At 48.7% G+C, this 25,340-nt stretch overlaps 1 protein-coding gene across 1 annotated transcript in view; it reads left to right on the top strand.

The window, feature by feature from the left end:
• The first annotated feature begins 12,644 nt into the window (after positions 1–12,644).
• The window catches only part of USP35 (ubiquitin specific peptidase 35), a 30,165-nt gene continuing 17,469 nt past the window's right edge, over positions 12,645–25,340 (top strand). The window contains exons 1-7 of the mRNA XM_087821632.1: positions 12,645–13,280; positions 13,594–14,280; positions 15,326–15,458; positions 16,942–17,071; positions 17,497–17,598; positions 19,190–19,348; positions 24,202–24,395. Coding sequence (XP_087677758.1) covers positions 13,139–13,280; positions 13,594–14,280; positions 15,326–15,458; positions 16,942–17,071; positions 17,497–17,598; positions 19,190–19,348; positions 24,202–24,395 — 1,547 coding nt within the window. The 5' untranslated portion in view covers positions 12,645–13,138. The remainder of the gene's footprint in view (positions 13,281–13,593; positions 14,281–15,325; positions 15,459–16,941; positions 17,072–17,496; positions 17,599–19,189; positions 19,349–24,201; positions 24,396–25,340) is intronic.

The raw sequence follows: 25,340 nt of genomic DNA, 5'->3' as shown, positions 1-25,340 counted from the left end.
AGCAGCCAAGGGCCTTGGAGAATTCTGTCATGTGTCCCCTTCCTACTTCTTACCAGGTGCTCTCACACCTGCCACCTCAATTTGATTCTGACCTACATGACCAGGGCACAGAATCAACATTTCCTGAGCACCTAGGACATGGCCCCAAGCTATGTGAGACATTTTCCTGTAGGTTATTTCATTAAAATACCACACTGATGTTGTGAGGTATGTACAATTATCATTCCAATTTTTAGGATTATAAAACTGAAGCAGACTAGTGAAGACATCTGCTTAAGATCACACAGCTAGAGCCAGCCACAACAGAGCTAGAATTCTAAGTGAGGTCTTTCTTGGTAGCCTGCGCTACCTCAAGTAACAAAGGTGATGGCATTTTATTAAGAACCATAAATAGGATTTGAATAGAGATCTGTAATTCTTCTGAGAGTTGTTCTTAAAGTTGTTCTCCTAAAATCAATTATAGTTGTTATGCTATCCTAATCCAAATCCCATTAGAGTGTGTGTATATATATCTATATATGTATTTAAAAGATTTTAAAAAGATTAAAATCTTAGTTTGGAAAAGTTGATGAGTGATAACCTGAAACAATATTTGAAAAAGAGTAGTTACGTTAGTATAATGTATTAAATTGGATTATAAAGCAAATGAAAAAGAAGGAATTTTGTAGTACATGTTGAAAAGACTGGAGATATATATATATATATATAAATATCCTTGCAACAACTCTGGGACCTTGGGAGGACAGGTCACATTATCTTTATTTCATAAACTCAGAGAGGATGAATTCCTGGCTCAGGGAGTTGTATGCATTCTTGACCTCTGAGTCATGGTCTCTGGAAGGATCTGGGTTTGGACAGTGCTCAAAGAACCAGTCCTTTGGAGGCAGCCTGGGGTGTCTTCTCTAATTTGTGTTTTGAGCAAGGGACTGAAACCAGCCACAGTGGTCCTAGCCAACAGCTTGTACACTCCTGGAACCCTGAAAAAGGCATGCACTCTTTCTGTGCAATTTCCTACATTACTGCTCACTGAGCTTCTATAATGAAACTATTTCCCATGCAATCTACTTTTACACAGTGAGGACCAGTTGTTGTGACTACAATGAATCTATTAAGCAATGATCATCCATCCATCCATCCACCCATCATTTCTTATCTATGCTCAAAGAGCCTAAAAATGATACCCTAGTAATAATGAGCAAATGTGACCCCAGATCTTGGTTTCTAAATGTTATCTCCTACAAAAAACAAACCAGGACTTTGACAGGAAAAATTCAAGGTAAGCCTGGAACAGCTCTTACCAGATAGCAAAGAAGCAATCAAAGATTAATGAGGTTATATCAAAAGAACACAGGAGAGGTGGTGGCTGACCTTAGCCTGCACCTCCCAGGTGGCCCTAGAGCCAGTGCACCCAGTAGACAGCTTCAGACCACATCGAAGCACCATCACCCAACGACCTCCACAAGTGACATACTCAAGAGGTGGACTCAGCGGGCACCAGAGCTCCACTGAAGTAAGTCCTGCTCTGTGGGGTGGACCCCTGCACAGTTGATCCTCCATGTTGGTCAGTGGTCGCAGCAGTCCTTGCAGCTGATTGCCTGGGGGCAAATCTCTCCCACTGACATGCCAACAGAAATCAAGACTCAACTACAAAAGGAGGGGGTGCACCTCCAGTGCCCAGCTTGGGTGATTGGGGATGCTGTGCCACTGGACCCTAGAGAACACCTATTACATTGGGCCACTCTACTGAGCCTGAGAGACGTAGAAGTTCTGCCTAATACATAGAAACACACACACAGGGAGGCTGTCAAAATGAAGAGACAAAGAAACATGTCCCAAATGAAAATAGAATAAAACTCCAGAAAAAGAACTAAACAAAATAGAGACTAGCAATGTACTAGATGCAGAGTTCAAACACTAGTTATAATGATGCTTAATAAACTTAGGGGGAGAGTAGATGAACTTAGTGAGAACTTCAACGAAGAGATAGGAAACAAAAATGGAATTAGAACACATAAAAAAAGAACCAAACAGAAATGAAGAATATATTAACTGAAATGAAGAATACATCACGGGGTATCAACAGTGGAGTAGATGAAGCACAGGATCAAATAAGAGACTTGGAAGATAAGGAAGCAGAAAACACCCAGTCAGAACAGCAAAAAACAGAATCCAAAAACATTAGGCTAGTATAAGGAGCCTCTGGGACAATTTCAAGCGTACCAACATTTGCATCATCGGGATGCCAGAAGGAGAAGAGAGAGCAAGGAATTGAAAATCTATGTGAAAAAATAATGATGGAAAAGCTCCCTAACCTGGTGAAGGAAATAGACATACAAGTCCAGGAAGTGGAGAGAGCCATAAACAAGATGAACCCAAAGAGGCCCACATCAAGACATGTCATAATTAAAATGCAAAAGAATAAAAACAAAGACAGAATCTTAAAAGCAGCAAGAGAAAAGCAGTTAGTTATCTACAAGGGAGCTCCCATAGGACTGTTAGCACATTTTTCAACAAAAATGTTGCAAGCCAGAAGGGATTGGCAAGAAATATTCAAAGTGATATAAAGCAAGGACCTACAACCAAGATTACTCTACCCAGCAAAGCTATCAATTAGAATCAAAGGACAGATAAAAAAAGCTTCCCAGACAAGAAAAAGCTAGAGGAGTTCATTACCATCAAACCAGTAATATATGAAACATTAAAAGTTCTTGTTTAATAAAATAAAGTGATAAAAAAAATGAATGAAATGGCAATAAGTACATATCTACCAACAACTGAATGTAACAAAACAAAATAAGAGAACAAGCAGAACAGAGACAGAGTCATAGATACAGACAACATTTGGATGGTTGCCAGATGGAAGGGGGGTTGGAGGGATGGGTGAACAAGGTGAAGGGTTTAAGAAGTCCAAATAGGTTGATACAGAATAATCATGGGGATGTAAAGTACAACATAGGGAATATAGTCAGTAATATTCTAACAGCCTGGCTGGCGTGGCTCAGCAGTTGAGCATCAACCTATGATCCAGGAGATTTCAGTTCAATTCCTAGTCAGGGCACATGCCCCAGTTGCAGGCTTGATCCCCAGTAGGAGGTGTGCAGGAGGCAGCCGATCAGTGACTCTCTCATCATCGATGTTTCTATCTCTTTCTCTTCCTCTCCCTTCCTCTCTCTGATATCAATAAAAGGCATATTTAAAATAATAATAATATTCTAACAACTATGTATGGTATCAGATGAGTGTAAAGTTTATCAGGATGATCATTTAGTAAGTTATGTAATGTCTAATCACTGAGTATACATCTGAAACTAATATAATAAAGTATGTCAACTGTAATTGAAAGATAAAAAAATGATTTCAAGAAAAGAATATAGGAGATCTTAAAAGTTCTTATCAGAAGAAAATAATTTTGGTAACTATATGTGTTGATGGGTGTTAACTAAATGTATTATGGTAATAATTTCTCAAAATATTCATATATCAAATCACTATGTTGTAAACCTAAAATACAAGGTTATATGTCAATTATATCTCAAGAAAAAAACGAACACAGAAGCTGGCATGACAGGATTCTCATTGGCCAAATTTGGGACACTTTTAGTGCCAAAATGATTAATGGTGACAATGGGTTATAACACACTGAATCCTTTAAAAAAATCATAGGTCCCTGTTACTCCAAAAAGAAAGAGGGACCCTAGAGGGAGTGAGAAAGACACACACACACACAGGAAAAGCTATTCTACAGCAAAGAATAGCATAATTAGAAAATTACTATTTTCAACCCTCAGTGTTACAATTCAGGTAATGGATGTGGAGTGAAAGGTTATCATGGACACACAATTCCAAGTCTCAAAGAATCACTCCACAGACTACTTATTAATTAAAAGGGGGAAAATTTACTCTTATATGGAGAGATCAGGCTGTCACGACCTTAACTGATAATCAAATTTAGCATTCATGGGTCGTAGGGACCTTGATATCATATGCCTCCTGATGTGACGAAGTAAGAAGTATTGTATACAACATTACCAGAAAAAAAATCTAATCACTGGTAAAATAAACAAATTTAACTAGGTAGAAGGGCTCTATCTAGATCAAATGAGTTGTTAGAAGATATAACTAAATGCAATGCATGAATCTTGACTGCATCTGATTTTTAAAAAGCTATGTAAGACTTTTTGGCAGTTGGAGAAATCTGAATATCAACTGTTTATTAGATAATATTGACTTCTTGCTAATTTTCTTAGGTATGATAATGGTATTATGCTGTTGTAGGAGAATATTATAAATAGGAGATACATGCTGAAGAATTTAGGGGTCAAGCGTGAAGATGTCTATAACTTTTAAATAGTTTAGCAAAAAAAGTGTGTGTGTAAAAGCAAAATTAGCCAAGTGAGTTGGTGCATCTATGTGAAAAGCTATTTTTAAAATTTATTGTAGGATTGAGCACTCTAAAAAATCTTTATTTTGAAAGAAGGGGGAAGAAAAGAACACTTCCCCACAGGAATATAGATGTAAAGTTCCAGTCAGAGTGCAGGACCCCAATGAATAGATTTGTTGTTACTGTTACTAAGAAGTACTATACTGAAAATCTCCATGTGTTGTGCTTTGGAGGATGAGGAAGCCAACCAGAGCTAAGATAAAATAGCACACAGTAGGGACAGGTCACCCTACATAGACCGAATGCCTACAGAAACCACAACACTAAGCCTGCCTGTCTCTCTGCTGGAATCTAGGCTGTTCAGTCCTTGTTTCCTGCCTCCTGAACCCAGAGCCTCTCTACTACAGAAGAAACTTGTTATGGTTCACAAACGGGGGCCACTTTTGGGCCTCACAAATGTTGTGGATGGGCAGAAAGAACTGGAGGAGCTTTGTTGGGGGAAGGAAAGTGCATGGGCTTTGATATCACCTGGGCCTGTGTTGGAATTAGGCCCTGCCACTTACATAGCTGTGTGGGCCTAGGCTAATTCCTGGATAGATGATGTTACCATCATCGTAAGAATAGAAGCAGTAATAATGACGGCTGACATTTATTGAGCAGTTACTACTGTGCTAAGCACTTTATGCATGTTGATCTTAGAAGAAATACAGGTGCACCTCATTTTATTGTGCTTCACAGGTGTTTGTGTTTCACAAATGGAAGGCAAGACCCTCTACCTGCAAAAAGATCATGACTCACTTTATTGCAATACTCGTTTTATGGCAGTGACGTGGAACTGAACCTGCAACATCTCTGAGGTATGCCTGTACTATTATTATTCCTACTTTTCATGCCAGGCCCTCTCCTACTTCTGCAATTTAGCACCTACCATCCCCTCTGCCTGCTGTGAAGGTAAATCCCATTAATCTGTCAGGCTCCTCAGCTGTAAGTCATTCCTTCCTCCTCTGCATCTCCAGAAAGTTTTATTTTCACCCCTTACCAAGGCCCACTTTACTTAGGTAGATGGGTGCCTGGCCACCCTGCTGGGACTGGGATCTCCCCTCTCTGTACCCTCAGAAGCAGGCAAGCAGAGGAAGGGGAAGAAATTTCTTCCAGTTTAGTCAGATCCATTTTCCTCACCCCAGACTGACTGTCATCTACCAATAGGGAGCTTTATCACCCACTCTGTAATTTTAAAAACTTTTTATTTTGGAAACAGTCTTGAATTTTCAACTTGGAATCTAAGGTCCAGGACAAGGCCCAGGTGACCACCTAGAAGTAAACGCAAGAACTCCCACTATGTAGGAGATGGAGAGAACATGGTTGGGTAAATTTCGAAGATGAAAATGATCAGAGTGATGTCTCCCAGGACACCAGATAAGATTTCCCCATCTTACTCAGACCACCAGCATAAAGACTGGCTCAGAGCCCTTCATCTTCTCTACCTGGCCTCCCTACACCCAACAGCTGTAGTTTTAGCTCTCTTTTGTCCAGTTCACATCCCTAAGAAGCCCACAGGCTGCTCCATTTATCCCCACAACCCACACGTTAGGGGGAAAAGTTATTACTTAGACTCAGGTGACACACATGGACCCCAGAGTGAGCTGCCCAGTAGCCTATGGGATAGGGAAAGGTAGGCTATAGGAGGAAAGCCACCTGATCTGGCAACTTTTACTCATTTGCACAGCAAAGTATTTTCTCACCTGTTTCAGGCTACCAACAACCACCACCATCCCCCATTCTGTTCCAGAACTTTACTTCATCTTCTCAGCACACTCTCAGGCTTCATCTTGTGATTTTCGTCAGACACAAGCACCCCATTTCAACCACTCTTTTCCTTATGTTAGGTTTTCCTGCTCCTAACAATTATAATTTATAAACAAAGGGCTTTTAAATCCATCTCCTCATTTCATTCTCACAATAACCACAGGAGGGTTTCCTTACAGGTTGGCATTCAGAAAGGTTGAGGAAGTTGGTCCTGTCACACAATCTGCAAAAGGCAGGGCATCAAAACTTTTTTTCCTTCCCTACCATCCATTCCAGACTAAACCTCTGCCTCCCTAGAATCCAGGAAAAAAATAAAATAAAGCAGGGTCTTTGGGTAAGGAGTCCTGGGTGGTTTTGGGCAAGTCACTTCATTTCTCTGAGCCTCATGTTCCTGACCTGTAAACAGGTATGGTGACACCTTTACAGGGTGTGAAAGTTGAATGCGATCATGTTTGTAACACACCGAGTTCAAGGGTTGGGCTCTTTATTTCTAGTCACAAGGAAAGGAAGGTGTTCTGCATCCACAGGTATTTGCTCACTCAGGCACCCCCTTGCCCGAACTATAGCTGATACAGGGCTTTCCAGGGTTGGGAGGCGTCCTTCTCATCTTTGTCTCCGCCCCGTCTTCCCCAGTGCTTTCCGACCCATTCCACCCAATCCAACCCAGGTTTGCTTCATCGGCATTCTCAGCACGCACTCTCCAGACCTGGATTCCCCCAGTCCAACCGCACGCGTGTTGCCCTCCTCACCTAGAGGCTCCGCCCCTCCTTGCTCCACCCACCAAAGACTCCTCCCAACAGACTCGACCCTCATTATGCCGGTTTTTCCTAGTCACCATCCACCCAGGTTCCTTCCACCAGCTCCGCCCCCTCTCCTCGATTAGCCTCCCCACCCCTGCAGCCACAGGAGTTACCATGCCCATCGCACAGATGAGAATGGCGAGGCTATGGTAGGCTAGATGACTTCTGATGGTAGGACAGGTGCTCGGGTGGACCCGCGTCCCTTCACCGGCCATCCAGGAGCCCCGCGCCCCCAGCCGCGCCGCACCCACCTCCTGCCCTCGCTCTGCAACCTCCCCTCCGCGGGCGGCCAGCGCAGCTTTGCTAGAGGGGCGGAGGCCTGGAGCCCAGCCCAGGGGCGTGGCAGCCGGGACCGCGCGCGGCGCTCCCGGACTTGTAGTTCTCTCTGGGCTCTTGGAGGTTGGGTGCGCGGAGCGCAAACTTCATCTCCCAGGAGGCATTGCGGCGAGCTCGCCAGCTCCCCACCCCGCCCCGCCCCCGCCTGCGCGCTGGCCTGCTGGCCTTAAAGGGGACGCGGCCTGAGTAGTGGTTCGCGGGGTGGTCCCCGCTGGGGCTCCGCCCTGTTACTCGTACCTCGCACCTCCCCCCGCATGGTCCAGCAGCCCTACAGCCCCGCAGCCCCGCAGCCCCGCGGCTGTGCCTGAGTCGGGCTCCCTGCGTACAGGCTCGTGCAGAGGGGGGTGGGGAGGTGGAAGCAGCATCCCAGCCTTCTGGGACCTGGCGGAGGGCGTCGTCACTCCGGGGGGGGGGGGGGAAGCAGAGGACCCGCCCTGACCTAGCCCGGTCCAGCCTCGTCCTGCCCCGCCTGCGCGCCCAGCCCAGAAGCGGGTCTGAGGCAGGGTCCACTGGGGTCCCAGAGGTAAGGGGGCTGGGGCCGTTTGTGCGGGTTGGGGGGGAGGGGCGGGGGGAGTATCGGCATCTTGGTGGTTTGAGAGCCCGGGCACAAGCTTAGGGCTCCGAGGGGCCGACATGGGAAGGCGGGAGGTCCGGGTGCATCCTGGGCCTCGCTGTGTGACCTTGGACAAATACCTGCCCCTCTCTGGGCCTCAGCCTCTTTCTTCAATTGTGTATGGAGGTGATGCCGCCCCCAGTACCATGAAGCTCGCCGGCCTTTCGAGGGGCCGCAGCCCCAGCCTGGGCTGGGAGCAGGTGCACTGGTGTAATTGCAGGGAGGGGTTGGGCCGAGCGGGGGCACAACCGGGTGTGTGTGTGTGTGTGTGTGTCAAAAGTCCATCTGCGCTTGGAATGGGCTTCTGTTATTCTCAGCATCCCGCCCGCTGCACCCCCTCTATTAGAGCCCAGAGAACAGGAAACCCTGATGTGTCAGCCTGGTTCGCACCCTTCCAGAAAACCTGGGGTGGGGTCGCGGCCATCCGAGTTATGTGAGGGGTGGCTCCCAGTGGGGATGGGTGAGTGTGGTGGGTTCCTAAAATGGGAATATATTCGCCCACCCTCTTCCCTTCTCTGCCCCCACCCCCTTCAGTGAAAGAGCACTTGCTTTTTTTGCCAGCAAAACCTCTTTTCCCTGTTTCCCCCAGGAGATAGTTTGGTGGCTCAGATGAGGGTCCCCTTCCCAGGGCTGCCTTGGGTAGAAGTTAAAAAACACAAGAGAGAGATGCTGCTGCGCTGAGATGGAGGGGGTGGTCAGGGTTGGAGGGATTTTTGGTTTCAGGGTTGGGACATCCTGGTGCTCCCCAGGGAGTCAAAGGAGGGAAACTGGGTATGAGGGTCAGAGAGAGAGAGAGAGAGAGGGAGAGAGAGAGGGAGAGAGAGGAGAAATGGGCTGCTCATCTCCTAGGTGCTGAGCTGGGGTTTGGAGGGGCTGCTGTGCTCTGGGGTAGGGAGATTCCCATGAGATTCTGTGAGCTTTTGACCTTAGGGTTAACCAGGAATAGTTTGGTGTCTCCCCCCCCCCCCTTTTTTTCTTCAGCTTTGGTTGTTTGAGTCATTTCTAGAATGGTTAGAGCCTCACTCAGTCCTGTCCAGTGAGCTCTGTAGGGGCATACTTGACTGGTATTTAAGATTCTCAGCATTATGGATATATGAGACCAGACCTGGACAGATGTGGGGGCAGTGACTGGACCAAGGGTTAGGCCAATCCCTAGATGCTTTTCTGGTCATATCTTTAGTTTTATCTCATCTTGCTATCACATGTCTCTCGTTGGTCGCTTGACACTCTTTCACCTCTGTGCCTGGTTCTGTGCTGGGTACTGGGTACAGACAAGGGGAATTGGACCTACTTCCCACCAAAGGAGAGTTCAGCCTGGTGGGGGAGAGAGACATAGAATCCAGTGACACTGCTGAGGGATGAGAGAAGTGAAGAGGGCCTTGGGAAACAAGAGCTCAAAGACTTGGACTGCAGGAGGACTAGAAAAGGCTTTCCAGAGGAGGCATTAACCTGGGCATTGAAGGATGAGTTGGAATTTGTCAGGAGAGAAGAGGGGAAGATCTTTTTCAGCAGAGAGGGTGTCACCAAAAAGTGGCCAGTAGGAAAAGCCAACTGCCCAAATTCCTGTAGATTCACCACTGAACAGCCTTTGTCAAGTTTATCGCCACCCCTGCCCCACATAACCTAAGTGTCACAGAAAGGGCTTCAATGTCAGGCTTAGGAGTTTGGACCTTATGTTGAAGGCACTGGGAGCCTTGAGAGTTCTCAGCAGGGGCATGACGGGATGGAGCTTAGCATCTAATGACATTAATCTGATGATGTCTGCAGGGTGGATTGAAGAGACCAGGGAGGGATGAGGAAGCCTGAGATGGGGCCCAGGGTACTGGGGCGGGGCAGAATATTGCACATACACACATACACACACATACATGGTGCTTTGGTGCTCCACCATGCAGGAACAGAGACCAGTCAATACACATCGGAAATGCAGAGGGACAGATAAGGGATCGAGATTTTCCTGTGTGCTTACTGTGTGCCCTGGGGAGGGTTGAATATTGCTGGGACTCTCAGGCTGTCATGCCAACAGTGAGAGGTATAAACCAAGGGCTTGGAGAGGAACAGCAGCATTGGCTGGGAAAGGCTAAGGGGTAGGCAGGTGGTCATCTCCCATTTTGGGATTCAGGGGCTGAGAGAGGTGAAAGAGCACCAACCACAGTGGCTACCATGGAGGGTAGTGGTTGGGCTAGATTCGAAGCCTGGATTCTTCTCCTGCAGGACACATCCTTTTATTGGAGGACAGATTGAGGAAGGGAATGAGGAGACTGGTTGGGAGGATACTGCACTAGTCTAGGCAAGAAGTAAAGAGAGGAGCTAATCTTGGGTTGAGCTGGGGCTTGGGGAGAGACTGGAAACAAAAATTGACAGGACTAATGGATGAAATTCCTGTAGAGTCAGTGAGATCAGGAGTGTGTCTCCTTGTCTCTTTCCCTGACAGTGTCTCACCCCTCAGTGTCAGATGGCCTAGGAGTAGACTCGTGACTGCCCCAGCCTTCATCTTTTTTATACCTTGTCCCAGCCCCAGCAGTGGTAGGTGGAATGGTCCCCATTTTCCAGGTGAGAAGGCTGAGGGGCCTGGCAGGGACTCAACCAAGGTCACCTGGTGATTCTGAAGCAGAGAACTTGGGTCTCATGATCTTAATGCAAGCTCTTTTGAGGGAGGTCATGGCTGCCATTTGCTGCTCTGTTTGGCGTGGGGAAGCTGTCTCTTGGGTCAGAGCCAGAGTCCACAGGCCATCTCTTGGTCCAGTGCCTAGAGGAGTAACTGAACCTCCCCTGAGGAACGCTGGCTGTCTGCTTCTTCCTTCCCGAGGGAAGCTGAGTGCAGGTTCTAATCTCACCCTGCTGAGGCTGTGTTCCTCTCCCTTGGTGATCCTTGGCTTCCCCATTCATGCCATAGGGATAGCAGGCCTTGTCCTGACTCCTTTCTGTGGCCTGTGATAGGGTCAGGTGAAGTTCAAGCCTCTAAAACCCGTTTGCATGAATGCATCAAAGACATTAATGAGCGAGTTTGTTGGTGACCATAGTGACAGCTGACCTCAGACTGCCTGTGTGGGAGTGGGGGCAGGTAGGCAGGGCTTGCCTAGAGTGACCAGGCCGTGGATGATACAGAGGCTGCAGGGCTGGCCTTGGAGATCAGATCCCTCATGGAATGGCTCCACTGACTTAACTCCCAGCTGCCAGGTACAAACCACCTTATGTGGTAGGTATCAGGTAGAACTATATGAAATTGCCAACATCTGATTCTTCACTTTCATGGGGTTCAACCTAATATTATTTATCACCATTTTCAAAAGAGAAGAGAGGCTCACAATTGGATTTGCTCAAGGTCACACAGTGAGCTGTAGGACTAGAATAAGATTTGCTCAAGGTCACACTAAAATGCAGAACTCATCATTCCTAGTCTGACTTTCTACTTCCAGACCCTTCCCTAGCCCCAGAGCCCCATTTCTGCCTGCCCCGGTCCTCTTCCTCCACATGTGATGTCAATATCTGATCAATTAGAGTTTCTCCTTGGCTGCCTGAGTACAGACATACCTCAGAGATATTGCGGGTTCTGCTCCAGACCACTGCAATAAAGCAAATTGTAATATTTTTGTTGGTGGAGGGTCTTGCCTTCAGTTTGTAAAATACGCAACATCTGTGAAGTGCAGTAAAGCAAAGTGCAATAAAATGGGTATGCCTCTACCTGAATTACTGGCATCCTGGATTGAAAGCATATTACATACTAAATTCACTAGCCTGGAGGGCAGGGGTAGGGGTTTGTGCAGATGGCCTTTAAAGGAGGTTGGTCACAGTCACTGCTTAGGAAAGAGAGGACCAGGGCTGAAGGGAGACTAGTTTTTAAAGATGCCTTCAAAGGCCTTTTGATTTTGACTTGCCTTGGCACTCTTTGCTAACACCTCTGCCCCTAACATCAGACTGGAGGCTCCTAAGGGCAATGACTGCTTCTGAAGTCAAGAGGACTGACATTTTCTGAGCACTTTCTTGTGCGCAGCAGCATGGTATGGACTTGATATTTGTCTTCACAACAACTCTGCAGGGTGTTAACAGGCTCAGAGAGCATAAATAACCTGAATGGTAAGCAGAATGCATCCCAGATGACTCTGAGGCAGCCAGGCCAGTGTTGGGGAACCACTGACCTGTACCCTGGCTGCACCCGCAGTAATCTCTTCAGAGGCACTCAGACTGCAGTGACTGGCATGGGAGATGCCAGCCACTGAGAAAAAAGCCCCAGTCACTTCCCTGTGGAGCTTGCAGTCTGTTGAGTGAGACAAAGATCTAAATAAATGGGCCCATTGCATTGTAATGCATGTAGTAATAGAGATTTGGTCTTGGCCAAGACCTAGGACAGGGAAGAGAGTGTGTCTCCACAAGGCCTGGCACATAGTCAGGGTCCCACAAGAAAAGTTTCTGGCCCCTCTTCTAAAGTTCTGTCTTGTCTTCACACCAACTCCAGGTCTCAAGAATAGTGTTTACTGAGTCCCTAAGTTTAGTGAAACACCTACTATGTGCTAAGCCTTATATCTGGTCCTGCCTACAGTGGAATTATACAAAACAAAAAAATGGCTTTGCCTTCTCAGAGCTGAAAGTTGGATATTACAAGAGCAAACGGTATCCAGGTGAACCAGCGAGAGAATTGGGAGCCGAAGTGAATCAGTGGGATGAAGGCTTCTAGGAAACAGCTCACATGGAGGGGAAGGGCAGAGGGAAGGCTATTATGGCTCAGGAATAAGGGAGCAGTTTCTCATGCTGTATTCCCCATTTGCTCACTCAACAAATGCCTACTGTGTGCCAGGCACTGGCCTAGGTGCTGGGGATACCACAGTGAACAAAACCTGACATGGTTCCTGCCCTCAGGAATCTATAGGCACACCTCAGAGATATTATGGGTTTGTTTTCAGACCACTGCAATAAAGCAAGTCGTAATCTTTTTGCTGGTGGAGAGTCTTGCCTTCAATTTGTCAAAAACACAACATCTGTGAAGTGCAATAAAGCAAAGCAGCCTCCTCCACTATAGCACACAATACAGTGAAGGAGGCTGACTCCAGTCAAGTAATCAACATAAGTGCCGTAAAGGAGGACCCGTTGCTCTGAAATTAACAGTGGTGTTTGCACCTGGCAGGAAAGCCAGACAAAGCTTCCTCAAGGAAGGTGTAGATCATTTAAGAAAGAGTAAGAAGTTGACTGGGGATAGAGTACAATATGCAGGTGATCTCGGGAAGTCCTGCTGGCCCTCCCTTTCTGGAGGTGTTGTGTGTGTGTGCGCGGGGGCCGGTCTCATCTCTCCCACAGGATATGACTGGCCAAGAATCTGGACAGCAGCTTCTACTTGTCCCAATAGTAGGTGAGGCTACTAGGGAGGCCTGGGGAGAGTGGGTGCGTAAAGGGGTGGGAGCAAGGCGAGGGCTCAGGTGTTTGTGAGATTAAAGACGCTCATCAGCAATAACTACAACTCACTGGGGCTTATTATATGCCAGGCCTTGTGCTTTTCTTCATCAAGACACCTTCTAGCGAGGAAGGTATCCTTGCCCCACCTCACAGATGAGGAAACAGGCCCAGGGAGGTTGAGTTGCGCGCCCCAAGTCTCCGCACGCCGGGAACCACATGGGGAATTAGACCTGTCTGGCAGAGTGTGACCCGCTCCGTGTCCCCTGCAGCGCGGCCGGCAGCCATGGACAAGATCCTTGAGGCGGTGGTGATGTCGTCGTACCCGGCAAGCGTGAAACAAGGGCTGGTGCGGCGCGTGTTGGAAGCGGCGCGGCAGCCCCTGGAGCGGGAGCAGTGCCTGGCGCTGCTGGCACTGGGCACGCGCCTCTACGTGAGTGGCGCCGACGAGCTGCCGCGCCGCGTGGGCTGCCAGCTGCTGCACGTAGCGGGCCGCCACCACCCCGATGTCTTCGCCGAGTTCTTCAGCGCCCGCCGCGTGCTGCGCCTGCTGCAGGGTGGCGCGGGCCCGCCGGGCCCCCGAGCGCTCGCCTGCGTGCAGCTGGGCCTTCAGCTGTTGCCCGAGGGGCCCGCGGCCGAAGAGGTGTTCTCTCTGCTGAGGCGCGAGGTGCTGCGCACTGTGTGTGAGCGCCCCGGGCCCCCCGCCTGCGCGCAGGTGGCCCGGCTGCTGGCGCGACACCCGCGCTGTGTGCCCGACGGCCCGCACCGCCTGCTCTTCTGCCAGCAGCTGGTGCGCTGCCTCGGCCGCTTCCGCTGCCCGGCCGAGGGCGAGGAGGGCGCGGTGGAGTTCCTGGAGCAGGCCCAGCAGGTGAGCGGGCTCCTGGCGCAGCTGTGGCGCGCGCAGCCGGCCGCCATCCTGCCCTGCCTCAAGGAGTTGTTCGCCGTCATCTCCGGCACAGGTGGGTGTGCGCTTTGGCTGGGGTTGGGGCTCGGGGGAGCTCACGTGTGCCAAGGTCCTGGGTGTGCACCAGGGCAGGTGCACATTCTTCTGCTTGGGGTGCCCATGTGCGGTGTGGTATGTGTGTGCCACGGGCGAATGCACATTTAATTAGCATGCCTATGCGAAGCACCTGCTGTGGGTCCTGTCCTGCGATGGGTGCTGGCGCTCGCGGAGGAGCAGTCTGCCAGGTGTGGGAAAAGATCATTCTGGCCAGAAGGAGGACCTGGGGGCTGAGCAAGACAACAGGAAGGAGGACATCATGTCCTTTGGGTCAGGTGGGTTTCTAGAAGTGGTGCCTTTTGAGCCAGATCTTGGAGAGGTGGGCAGCACCAGACAGCAGGGGCCAGATGCTCTGGCCAGGCACAGGGAAGGTCTGGAGATGCAATGGAGCCTGTAGGTGTCAAACTCTGAAATGTAAAATGTTGGCCCTCCATTGAGAACTGGTACTTGAATTATAGTGTAAATGACTGAAATAAGATCTATGCCTTCCCTGCTTATAGGGCTGTTTAGGAGAAAGGAAGGTAATGGATCTGGCAGCAGGAAGAACCAAGGCTGGGTGTGTAAGGACCTGGGTCCTCATACAATTGGACAACAAATTTTGATGACTAAATGTTCTTTCTCACCTCTAGGCCTTTGTCTGTGTGGTTCCAGATGGAGTGTCCTCCCTCTCCCCAAGTCCATATAGGCCTCCTACCTGCTCTTGCCAACTCCAATGTTACCCCTTCTTAGAGGCCTTGCCTGTACACCCGCAGATGGGGTCAGTGCTTTTTGTGTGTGTGTGCCTAGCGCAGGGCTGGGTTCAAAGCAGTGCCAGTGAAGGTTTGATGAGTGAATGAGTTAAGATTGAATCAGAGGCTGTGATGCTGAGGAGGTGGCCTGGATGTGCTTTTTGCGGAGGCCCAGCCTAGTTCCTTTGGCAGCATGAGAGCATCGGGTGATAGGGGAGGGGAGGGGCACCTCGCTAAGCTCAGCCCTGCTAAGCTCAGCCCAGCCTCCTGTTCCAGAGGAGGAGCCACCGTCTAGTGCCCTGGCCAGCGTGGTCCAGCACCTCCCATTGGAGCTAATGGATGGTGTCGTCCGGAACCTCAGCAATGACGACAGTGTGACGGACTCTCAGATGCTGACTGCCATCAGCAGGTGGGCTGAGGGCCCAGTATTGGTCAGGTCTCTCTCCTTCCCAGAAGCCCCTTCCTCTGGGTGGAGTTGCTGGGCTAGATTTAGTGTTTAAGGGCCCAGGTTCTCATGCTTGTTCATTCATCCATCTGTTCTTGAGCCCTGCTTTGTGCCTGCCCAAGGCTGGATGTAGGAGACACAAAGAGCTCTGCCCTGGCGATGTTCCCAGGCTGGGGACTAGTTGTGAGGCCCTGGGCAGGTCAGTGAATTCTCTGAGCCTCAGTTTCCCCTTCTGTAATAGCAGGTGTGGGTGGTGGTATAAGAAGTCAGGCTTCCATGGGGTCGTATTAGAAGGTTAAATTTTTTACAAAGTGTTTTATGAGTTTGGCAGGTATGATAGGTGGAGTTTGGGTGCTTCTCAGCTCACCGAGCTCCTGCACATCCCTCACCTCATTTAAACATCATGCCTGTGATCTAGCTATACCTGCTTGTCCAGTGATTGCAGAAAATGCCGCCTACCCTCCTGCCTGCAGGCCTTTGGCTCTGCAGACCCCATTCACCTGGCATGCCATCCCCTGCCATTCTTTCCATACTCGTATACAGATCCACTGTCTCCATTGGGCCTCCTGGAGTCCTAGCCTTTAGTGGGTAAGAGTGTGGGTGCTAGAGGTATGCTGCCCGAGTTCAAATCCTGGCTCTACCACATCTGGCCTATGTGACTATGGGCAAGTTACTCAACTTTCTCCATGTTCCAGCTTCCTCATCTATAAAATACAGTATAATTGAACCCATCTTATAGGGTTGTTTTGAGAATTAAATTAGATAAAATCAGATAATATGTGTTAAGTGCCTAGAAGCAGTTATCATCATAGTTACTGTTACTTTGTTTTCACATTGTTTTACCTCTCTATAGTACAGTTTACTGAGTATGAAAACAGTAATAATGACATTTTCTTGGGCACCTACTAGGTGGCAGCTTATGCTCAGTGCCCACAGACATTATGTTGTGGGAGTCAGGTGGGTTGATACATGTAGGGCAGGTAGAGCAGTGCCTGGTGCAGAGTGAATATTACATAAGTGTTCACTATTATCTTTTAATTCATACAACCCTGTTGTTGGTAGGCATTGTCCCCATTTTACAGAGGAAGAAACTGAGGCTGAGAGAGTGACTTGCTCCAGTTCACAAGCCATGGTTTGCTGGAGCCAGAGCTTCTGGTCCCGGGTGCCAGTGCTCCTCCTGCCATTGGGCCCCAGGGTCCAGGCAGAGGCATTGTGTATGGGGGTAAGGTTTGGGATGCTGAGAGGGCCAGGCTCCCCTCCTACTGGGCTGGGAGTCCCAGTCTCTGCCAGCTGCCTGTGCTGGGCTCATTTGCTTGTTCACCCCAGGGCTGCCCTGTGTAGAGTGAGTTATTGTGGGGCCTCAGGACATTATGACTAGTTCCTGGGCTGCCACCACCCAGACATTTGGGCCTCCCTGGTCCCTGTGTCACTGTCATCCCCTCACCAGGATGATCGACTGGGTGTCCTGGCCCTTGGGGAAGAACATTGACAAGTGGATCATTGCACTGCTGAAGGGCCTGGCTGCAGTTAAGAAGTTCAGCATCTTGATTGAGGTTTCACTCGCCAAAATTGAGAAGGTTGGTGGGCCCCTGTCCTGGCCCCTGTTTGTGCCCTTTCCTGCTAGTGCCTTGCCAGGGCCATTGCAGGCCTGAGAGGCAGAGTACTGGGGCTCCCACCCAAACTCTCTGTGACTGAGGACAATTCGCTGCCCCTCTCTGAGCCTCAGGTTCCCGTTCTTCCCTCTGACTGCGCATTCAAGCATGTATATGTTACTTTTGGTGTGTCCGTTCATCCATCCACCAGATATCTATCTAACTACCTTGCTGTCCATTTCACCATCTGTCTGTCCATCCACTGGGGTCTGTGAGCACCTCCATGTTCTTGCTCTGGCATGAGTCTGCTGCTTCAACTCCAGGGTCTCTGATCCTCCTCAGGCCTGTGGCTGCACTTGGTCTTGGGTGGCCCAGGCCTTGGGAACTCCTGATGAGGGACTCTCTTCCAGGTTTTCTCCAAGCTTCTGTACCCCATTGTCCGTGGAGCTGCCTTATCTGTCCTCAAGTACATGCTCCTGACGTTCCAGCATTCCCACGAAGCCTTCCACCTGGTAAGGGCCCATCCCTGCTGCGTCCTGGCTGGTCTGGCTGTAGACGAGACAGGCTGTCTCTGTTGGGAGTTAAGGGATCAGAGCTTGAAGCCCAAACCTTTGAAGATCTGGATGTTGGGACTGGAGAATACTTGAGACCCCAATTTATAGATAGAAAACTGAGGCCAGAGAATTTGTATGGCCTCTCCATGGGCCCCTAGTAGAGGGACGAGCCTAGAATGATGACAGCTAACGTTCCCTGGATAACAGCTGTGTGCTGATCTCAGTGCTTTAGCAGTACACATGGTACTTACTTAGCTCCCAGAACAGCCCCAAGAGGTTCTGTCATTTTCTCCAGTTTTCAGCTGAGGAAACTGAAGTTTAGGGAGGTTAAATCCCTTCCCAGACACATAGCTAGTGAGCAGTATGGGGAGGATTCTAGCCAAGTTGTTCTGACTCCTCACCCAGTGCCCTTTCTGTACCCTGCTGCCTGCCAGCATCCAGGTGGCCTGGCCTCCAGCTCAGGGTCCTTTCTGCTGGCATCAGATCCTCCCTTGGGAAGGGCAGCCTGTGGTCCCGGGGGCTACCTTCCCCTGCCTGCGTTCCGTGGACCTGCAGGTGGGGCAGTAGATTCTGATGGCCCCTGGTCAGGGCAGACGCTTCCTACTTCCCTATATGCTGCCATGAGAGAAGCACAGAACCAGGGGCTAGGGTGCTTGGGGTTGAGTCCCAGCTCTGCTCTTTGCCAGCCATGGTGACCTTGGGCCAGGCACTTACATCTCATAGCCTGAACAGAGATAAACCCCCAGGATGGTGGGAGAGGGTTAGATGAGGTGATATTTGTCAAGAGCCTGCCATGTACTAGGGACTTGACGGATGTTGGTTTCTTTCCACCCCTTTCCTGGGCTCTTTCTCCTAGTTCCTGTGGCCTGACACTGTCCATCCCTGGGACATTCTGGCCTCACACTTCCAAGGGTTTGAAAGTTAATATTCTGTAGCACAAAGGAAAGAAATAGGCTTTGGACTCAGATCTGATTCAGATACCAGCTCCTCCTATAACCCACGATGAAATCCTCAGAAAATTATACAACCTCTCTACAACTTCTTCATCCAGAAAGTGGGGACAATAATCACAGCCACATAAAATTATTGTGGGGATGAAGTGCTTGACATGTATGTTTGGTGAAAGAATGATGGTATTTGTTCTTAGAGGCGGCCACTCAGGCTCTGTCAGGGCTGTCTAGCAGCTGGCCACGTGGCGGCCCCAGCATCACTCTGGTGGGCACAGAAGCCATAGTCACTCAGGCCTTTGGGCAGGTTAGTTGAGGCTTAATAGCCAGGGCTTGGGCTCAGGCTTCCCCTCAGCTGTGAGGGGGGAATTATTGATCCCATGTTATGGCTGAAGAGACTGAAGCAGGGTGTCCAAGGTCACAGATCTTGTGAGGGGAGTCACCTGCCTGCAGAGGTCATAGCCCCATGTAGGGTAAGGGGGACAGTGGTCAGGTGGGCAAATCTCTTGCCTCAGGGAGCTCTGTGAGTGTTCAGCAGTGAGCAGCATACCGTGTCTCAGGTGGGTAAACGAGCTGAGCCTGACTCCACTCTGCTCCCACAGCTCCTCCCTCACATCCCTCCCATGGTGGCCTCTCTGCTCAAGGAGGACTCCAACTCAGGGAGCAGCTGCCTGGACCAGCTGGCAGAGCTGGTCCACTGCATGGTGTTCCGGTTCCCGGGCTTCCCGGACCTGTATGAGCCCATCATGGAGGCCATCAAGGTGAGTGACAGTCCCCCACTGCTCCCTCACTCCACTTTGACAAGAGCGTCAGTTGGGCCCTGCTCAGGGCCATGCTTCAGGTTGGTGGCAGCCCCCATCATTTGGTCTGTGGCTGTCTCCCTTCACCACCTCCAGCCCATCCTGTGCTTCAGGCACAACTGAGCCACCTGTCATTCCCCAGACGGGTCCTCCTCTCATGATTGCTCTGAGCCTATTCATATGCCGTTCTCTCTTAATTATAAATCCTTGTTCTTTCTGAATAGCTCCTACATATCTTTTAAGGCTCTGCTTAAGTGTTAACCTCCCTCAGGAAGCCCTCGCTGATAATTCTTAATACCTTCCTGAGGTTGGCCCCCACCAGGCTGGGTTAGGGTCTCTCTGGGCTCCCACAGCCCCAGGGCATTGCTCTGTCACACATTGCTACTGAGTGTGTCTGTGTGTCTGTCTTCCCTACCAGACCGTGAACACTCCAGAGCAGGTATTATTTACAATTATTTACATGACTTTACTGATACCCTACTCTGTGCCAGGTACAGACTGGGAACTGAGGACACAGCCATGAGTCACCTCCATTGAGGAGCTTTTAGCCTGGGATGGAGGTGACAGACTTCTATAAAAGTAGCTCTAATATAAGCAGCTTATGAAACACCTCTGAGGGTCAGGCAGGAGCAGTGAGAACCCAGATGAGGGAAAGACCTCCAGTTAGAGGAAGAAAGGGATTCTGAACTGGGCCGGCTGAGTTGCTAGGACAATAACTAGCATCTGTAGCTGGTGCCACATTTGACAATGTTTTCCCATGTATTTTCTCTTCTGATGCTCACAAGAAGCCTATCAAGCAGATACTATCGTTATTTGTTTCATAGATGAGGAAAATGATGTTTGGTGATTTGTGCAAAGTCACAGAGATAGTGAGAGACACAGCCAGGACTGGGTTTCTTCATACAGAGGGCAAGCCCAAGCATGGGTGAAAGATGTCTAGGTAGGTGAAACATGTCTAGGTAGGTGGAGGCTCTTTCAAAACCTCTGATCTGACTTCAGTTTTGCAGCGCGGCAGGTAGATAACCTGAAAAGTGTCCCACTACAAGACACCACTTTAAAATATAACAAATGTCTTTTTAAGTACATAGCTGAACTTGCAAGAAAGTAAGGGGGAATCTGCAAGAGCAAAAAGAGAAGAGAAAACTGAGTTCCAGGGTGCTAAGAGAGATGATGCTCTTTTGCGCTGGGGTGGGGAGGGAGGGTGGCTAACTTCAGTCACCAAGTGGCTTGAGTTAATGAGGATAGGAGGTGAGGCTTAGGGCCTGTCCCTAGTAGGGAGTTTGCACTAAGAGGCCCACATAAGCCAGGACCCAAGAAAGGCTTAACTGTTAGCAAGAGTTGATCCAGAAAAAATATGCACATGGTCCCAAATAGATGTTTCAGAAACTTTTCTGACTTGGTCTGGACTCTGCTTTGGAAAAAAACTTGCAGTTAGTGGCCTACCCTCATGTTAGTATAAAGGTTCAGATTCATACTATCTTAGGTTTGTGGGACCCCTAAGCTCAGGCACTAACGTTAAAAGTAGTTGTAAACTTGTAATAACCAAGGTTGCCTAGTTGAAACAAAAGAAACAGCTTTCAAACCACAAAGATAAGATTCTACTGAAGATGAGTTTATAATCCAAAAATTACAAAACATTCAAGGAAACAATCCACTGGAGTGAGAGCTGGTAGATGCTACAGACAAAACCTCGGGTGTTTACTTGGCTCTTCTCAGTTTTTTCAACTTAACATGAGAAAGAGTTTAGTAGAGCTCACCTGCAAAAGAAGGGGCTGCCTTGCTAGGTTGTGAGCTGCCTGTCACTGGAGGTGGATGAGCAGAGGAGACAGGGACTTCCACTTATTGGAAGTGACTACTACTGTTTCCTGCTAGATTGTGAGCTTCTGGTGGGCAGGGATACATGTCATTTTGTTCTCTGTTCCCAGTAAATAGTGAGTGAGTGAATGTGACTGTGGTGTGAAGAATGCTATCATGGAGGTGTGAACCAAGAGGAGGGCCCTGCCCTGGGCACTGAGTGAGACCCAGTGTGCACACTAGGGATTGTGGTCTGATCTGGAGGACAAGGTGAGTCTGCCAATATCTGTACCACTAGGTACAGGGAGGTAGTCTTTATAAGACAGGTAGAGATAGTGTGGGGAACCCCATTTGAGAAGATCCTGGAAATACTTAGCAGGGATGGGGAACGTCAGGCCTGTGGGTCGTATATGGCCCGCAAAATCATTTGGCCTGGCCCTGCCAAGGCAACCGCAGGCAGGACTTGAAATTCAATAAATGTAGGACCTTTTTTCATGGCTAATTTTTATTTTATTTTAAATATATCTTAATTGATTTCAGAGAGAGGAAAGGAGAGGGAGAGAGAGAGAGATAGAAACATCAACGATGAGGGAGTCACCAATCAAGCCCACAACTCGGGCATGTGCCCTGACCGGGAATTGAACACCCAATCGCCTGGATCCTAGGTCGATGCTCAACCGCTGAGCCACGCCCGGCCGGGCCCATAGCTAATTTTTAAGTTGATAATTTTGTATGGCTCACGAATGATGTTATAAACATCCAAATGGCCCTTAGCAGAAAAAAGTTTCTGACTTAGAGGATAGGGGTTAGACCCTGAGGGATGGGGACTGGCAGAGGGAAAGGTGTAGGGGTAGGCATGTGCAAGTCCAGTTTGGCGGTAATGTGTTGGTGGCATGGAGGGGAGACCAGTAAGATCAGCAGAGCAGAGGGCCTGGGCAACCAGGTTGGGTGACTCTGCTTAATCCAGCAGATCTGGGCTTTTCGGACTTTTCTACTGAAGTACTTGATGTCAGAGGAGGGGACTTACCTCAGGCAGCCTGACACGAGGTCAGAGTTTCTCTAAAATCTCATTTTACTTCAAAGAGTCAAGTAATTTCATAATTACATTTGTTTTAACATAAACACATTTCTCCTTGACTATTAGAGAATGTAGCTCCAGGAAGATGTCCTTCTTTTGTTCTGTGGCTTTGAATACCCCTTGGTACAAGCCAGTTTGTACCAAGCAAATCTGCAGGATATTATTGTTTGTAAGATTCTTTCATGTGTGTTCTAGGAATACATCCTTCTTTGTATCTAGGCTCCTTTATAAATAAATTCTGGGAAGTTCTCTTACATATGTATTAGGTTATGGCAGTTTCTGTGGGAGCTGTGGTCATTACTAAGCGAGCCGTGGTTTGTAAATTTCCAGTAAAGTTAGGAGCTTAAGAGTTATTTGGAAGTTCTTGTTTTATTTTCCTAAGAGGACAAAGTTACCTTCTATGGGAAAATGGAATTGGATGTTGTTTTTCTAGTGTGGCTATTTTTGCATCTTCTGTGTGCACGTGTGTGCATGTGTGGGTTTCTGACTACAGTGGTACCTCGGTTTTCGAACATCTCCGTTGACGAACATTTTGGTTTATGAACACTGTAAACCCGGACGTAAATGCTTCGGTTTTCGAACATGCCTCTGAAGTCGAACATGCTACATGGCTTCCGCTGAGTGCAAGATCCTGAAGCCTAGCTGTCAGCTGTTCATCCCTCGGTTTTTGAATGTTTCAGAACTCAAAAGGTCTTCTGGAACAGATTACATTTGAAACCCGAGGTACCACTGTATCTGCCTTTTTGTCCCTATTTGTTAGTGCTGTGTGTGGAGTGGGGATTGGATAGGGGAAAATAGGAGGAAGAAAGAACGGACTAAGAGACCATACTGAGCCCATATTTTATTTCACCTCTGGCAGCTCCTACATTTTTTTAAATGATCTGTGAGAGGTGACTGACTAATCTGATAAATTACTGGATAAGTGATCCTGACAAATGACTGAACAGAAGTGTTGAACCAGCGCTTGAGCGGGACCTGCTGCAGTGGCCAGAGGATGTATGCTTGGGAGACAACGTGCTTTCGGTGCTAAGCTGGTTTGAAGCTCTGCAGCCCTGTGTGTATCTAGGGACTGTGCTCAGGATCTGGAAATAAGAGCAGGGCTAGAGGAACTATTAGGAATATTGCTTTTGTCTCCTAAGTAACTCTACATTATGTTTAGGTATTTTGCTTTAAAATATATCATCATTAGAACCAGTGTTTGGTAGTATTCTTTTAGGTGCGGCTGTTTAATATGTAAAGGATAATAAGTGGGAAAGCTTGCTAATCCTCTGCCTGTGACCAAGGACCCAACCTCAGACCCCCAGGATCCTCCCACCATCCTGACTATAGGATCAAGGTCCAGGGGGGTGGGGGACTAACAAAAGCTGACGGTGAGGCAGGAGCACTACTGTGTGTGAGCACCGTGAGAGTATAGAGTGCCAAAGTGACACCAGGGAGGAGTATCCTCACTTGACAGGTGAGGAAACTGACTCTGAGAGGCTCACTGGCCATGGCCAGATAGCCTGTGAGGACAAGAGGCAGGACTAGGATTGAGGTTCTGACAATGCTGGATCTGGCCTGTGGGCCTGTGTTGTCATTCCTCAGAGTCTCTCATACTCTGGGCTCTTCTAAGAATGTACAGATTCTTCGCTTACTGCCTGTATGTCCCTGGAAAATTCTTTATCTGAGTGTTAGGTTTTTCATCTGTTAAATGGGGATTTTACCACCTTCTTAAGGCAATTTGTGACAGGAAAGATCATGTAGAAGGCCCCTGCGTCAAGGTGAGAACCTAGAGTAAGTTTAAAAGCAGGAGGCTATTCATACACATCTCTAGAGCATTTGTGGGGCATTGTGCTTGGGTGGGTGTGGAGTAGGCTGTAGTCCAAGAAGACTTCCCAGAGGGGGTGATATTTTTAGAGCTGACCCTGGTGCCCACTCTCCTGCCGGCTTGTTCCCTCCTCAGGACCTCCATGTTCCCAATGAGGACCGCATCAAGCAGCTACTGGGGCAGGATGCCTGGACCTCACAGAAGAGCGAGCTGGCTGGCTTCTATCCCCGGCTCATGGCCAAATCAGACACGGGCAAGATTGGTTTAATCAATCTGGGCAACACATGCTACGTGAACAGCATCCTTCAGGCCTTGTTCATGGCTTCTGAGTAGGTGCTGCTTTTGAATTCCCTGTCTACCTGCTGCTTCTCTCATTTGTTCTCCCAGGTGGATGGGGATGGGGATGGGGGTTGGACGAGGTGAGTCCTGCTTTGCACTGTTGGCATAATTCCCTACATGAAGGACAGGCCCGAGGGGCCCAGAGGTCTCCAGGCCACTGCCAAGGCGGTAGGTCAAGACTGGGTGGGAACTGGAGATGGGGCTCCAGGGACTGGGCTGCGTGGGAAGCGGGGCTGCTCTGCGTTGGTGGGCATCACTGACTTTTCTCCTAGAGTCCATGGGCTGGGTAGTGTCTTCCAGAGTAGGACTCCCCTGGTATTGGCCCCCCTTTCTACCCCCCTTTACTAAAACAAAATTTTACCGTCAGTGGCTTACTTAAAAATCACTCAGGGTTTCAGCCACAGAAGTACACCTCTTTCTTTTCCCCTCTAATTTTCTTTTTTTTGTTGTGTATGTTAAAATACACCTAATATAACATTTACCATCTTTTTTGTTGTTTTTGTTTTTTTTTGATATATCTTTATTGATTTCAGAGAGAGGAAAGGAGAGGGAGAGAGAGAGAGAGAGAAACATCAATGATGAAAGAGTCATTGATCGGCCCAAGCCTGCAACCCGGGCATGTGCCCTGACCGGGAATCGAACCCCGATTGCCTAGATCCTAGGTCGATGCTCAACCGCTAAGCCATGCCCGGCTGGGCAACATTTACCACCTTAAACATTTTCTGGAAGTTCAGTGGTATAAATACATTCATGTTGTGCAGCCATCACCGCCATTCATCTCCATAACTTTTCATTTTGAAAATCTGAAACTCCATACCAGTTAAACAATAACTTCCCCATTTACATTCTCCCCTTCCCCCAGCCACCGTTGTATTTTCTGTCACCAATTTTGTCTCTATTTAAGTACCTCATATAGGTGGAATCGTTCAGTATTT

The sequence above is a fragment of the Miniopterus natalensis genome, chromosome 11, assembly GCF_054644295.1.
Source record: "Miniopterus natalensis isolate mMinNat1 chromosome 11, mMinNat1.hap1, whole genome shotgun sequence".
In the NCBI taxonomy this organism is placed as follows: Eukaryota; Metazoa; Chordata; class Mammalia; order Chiroptera; family Miniopteridae; genus Miniopterus; species Miniopterus natalensis.
This window is presented reverse-complemented; position numbering and strand designations above follow the sequence as displayed.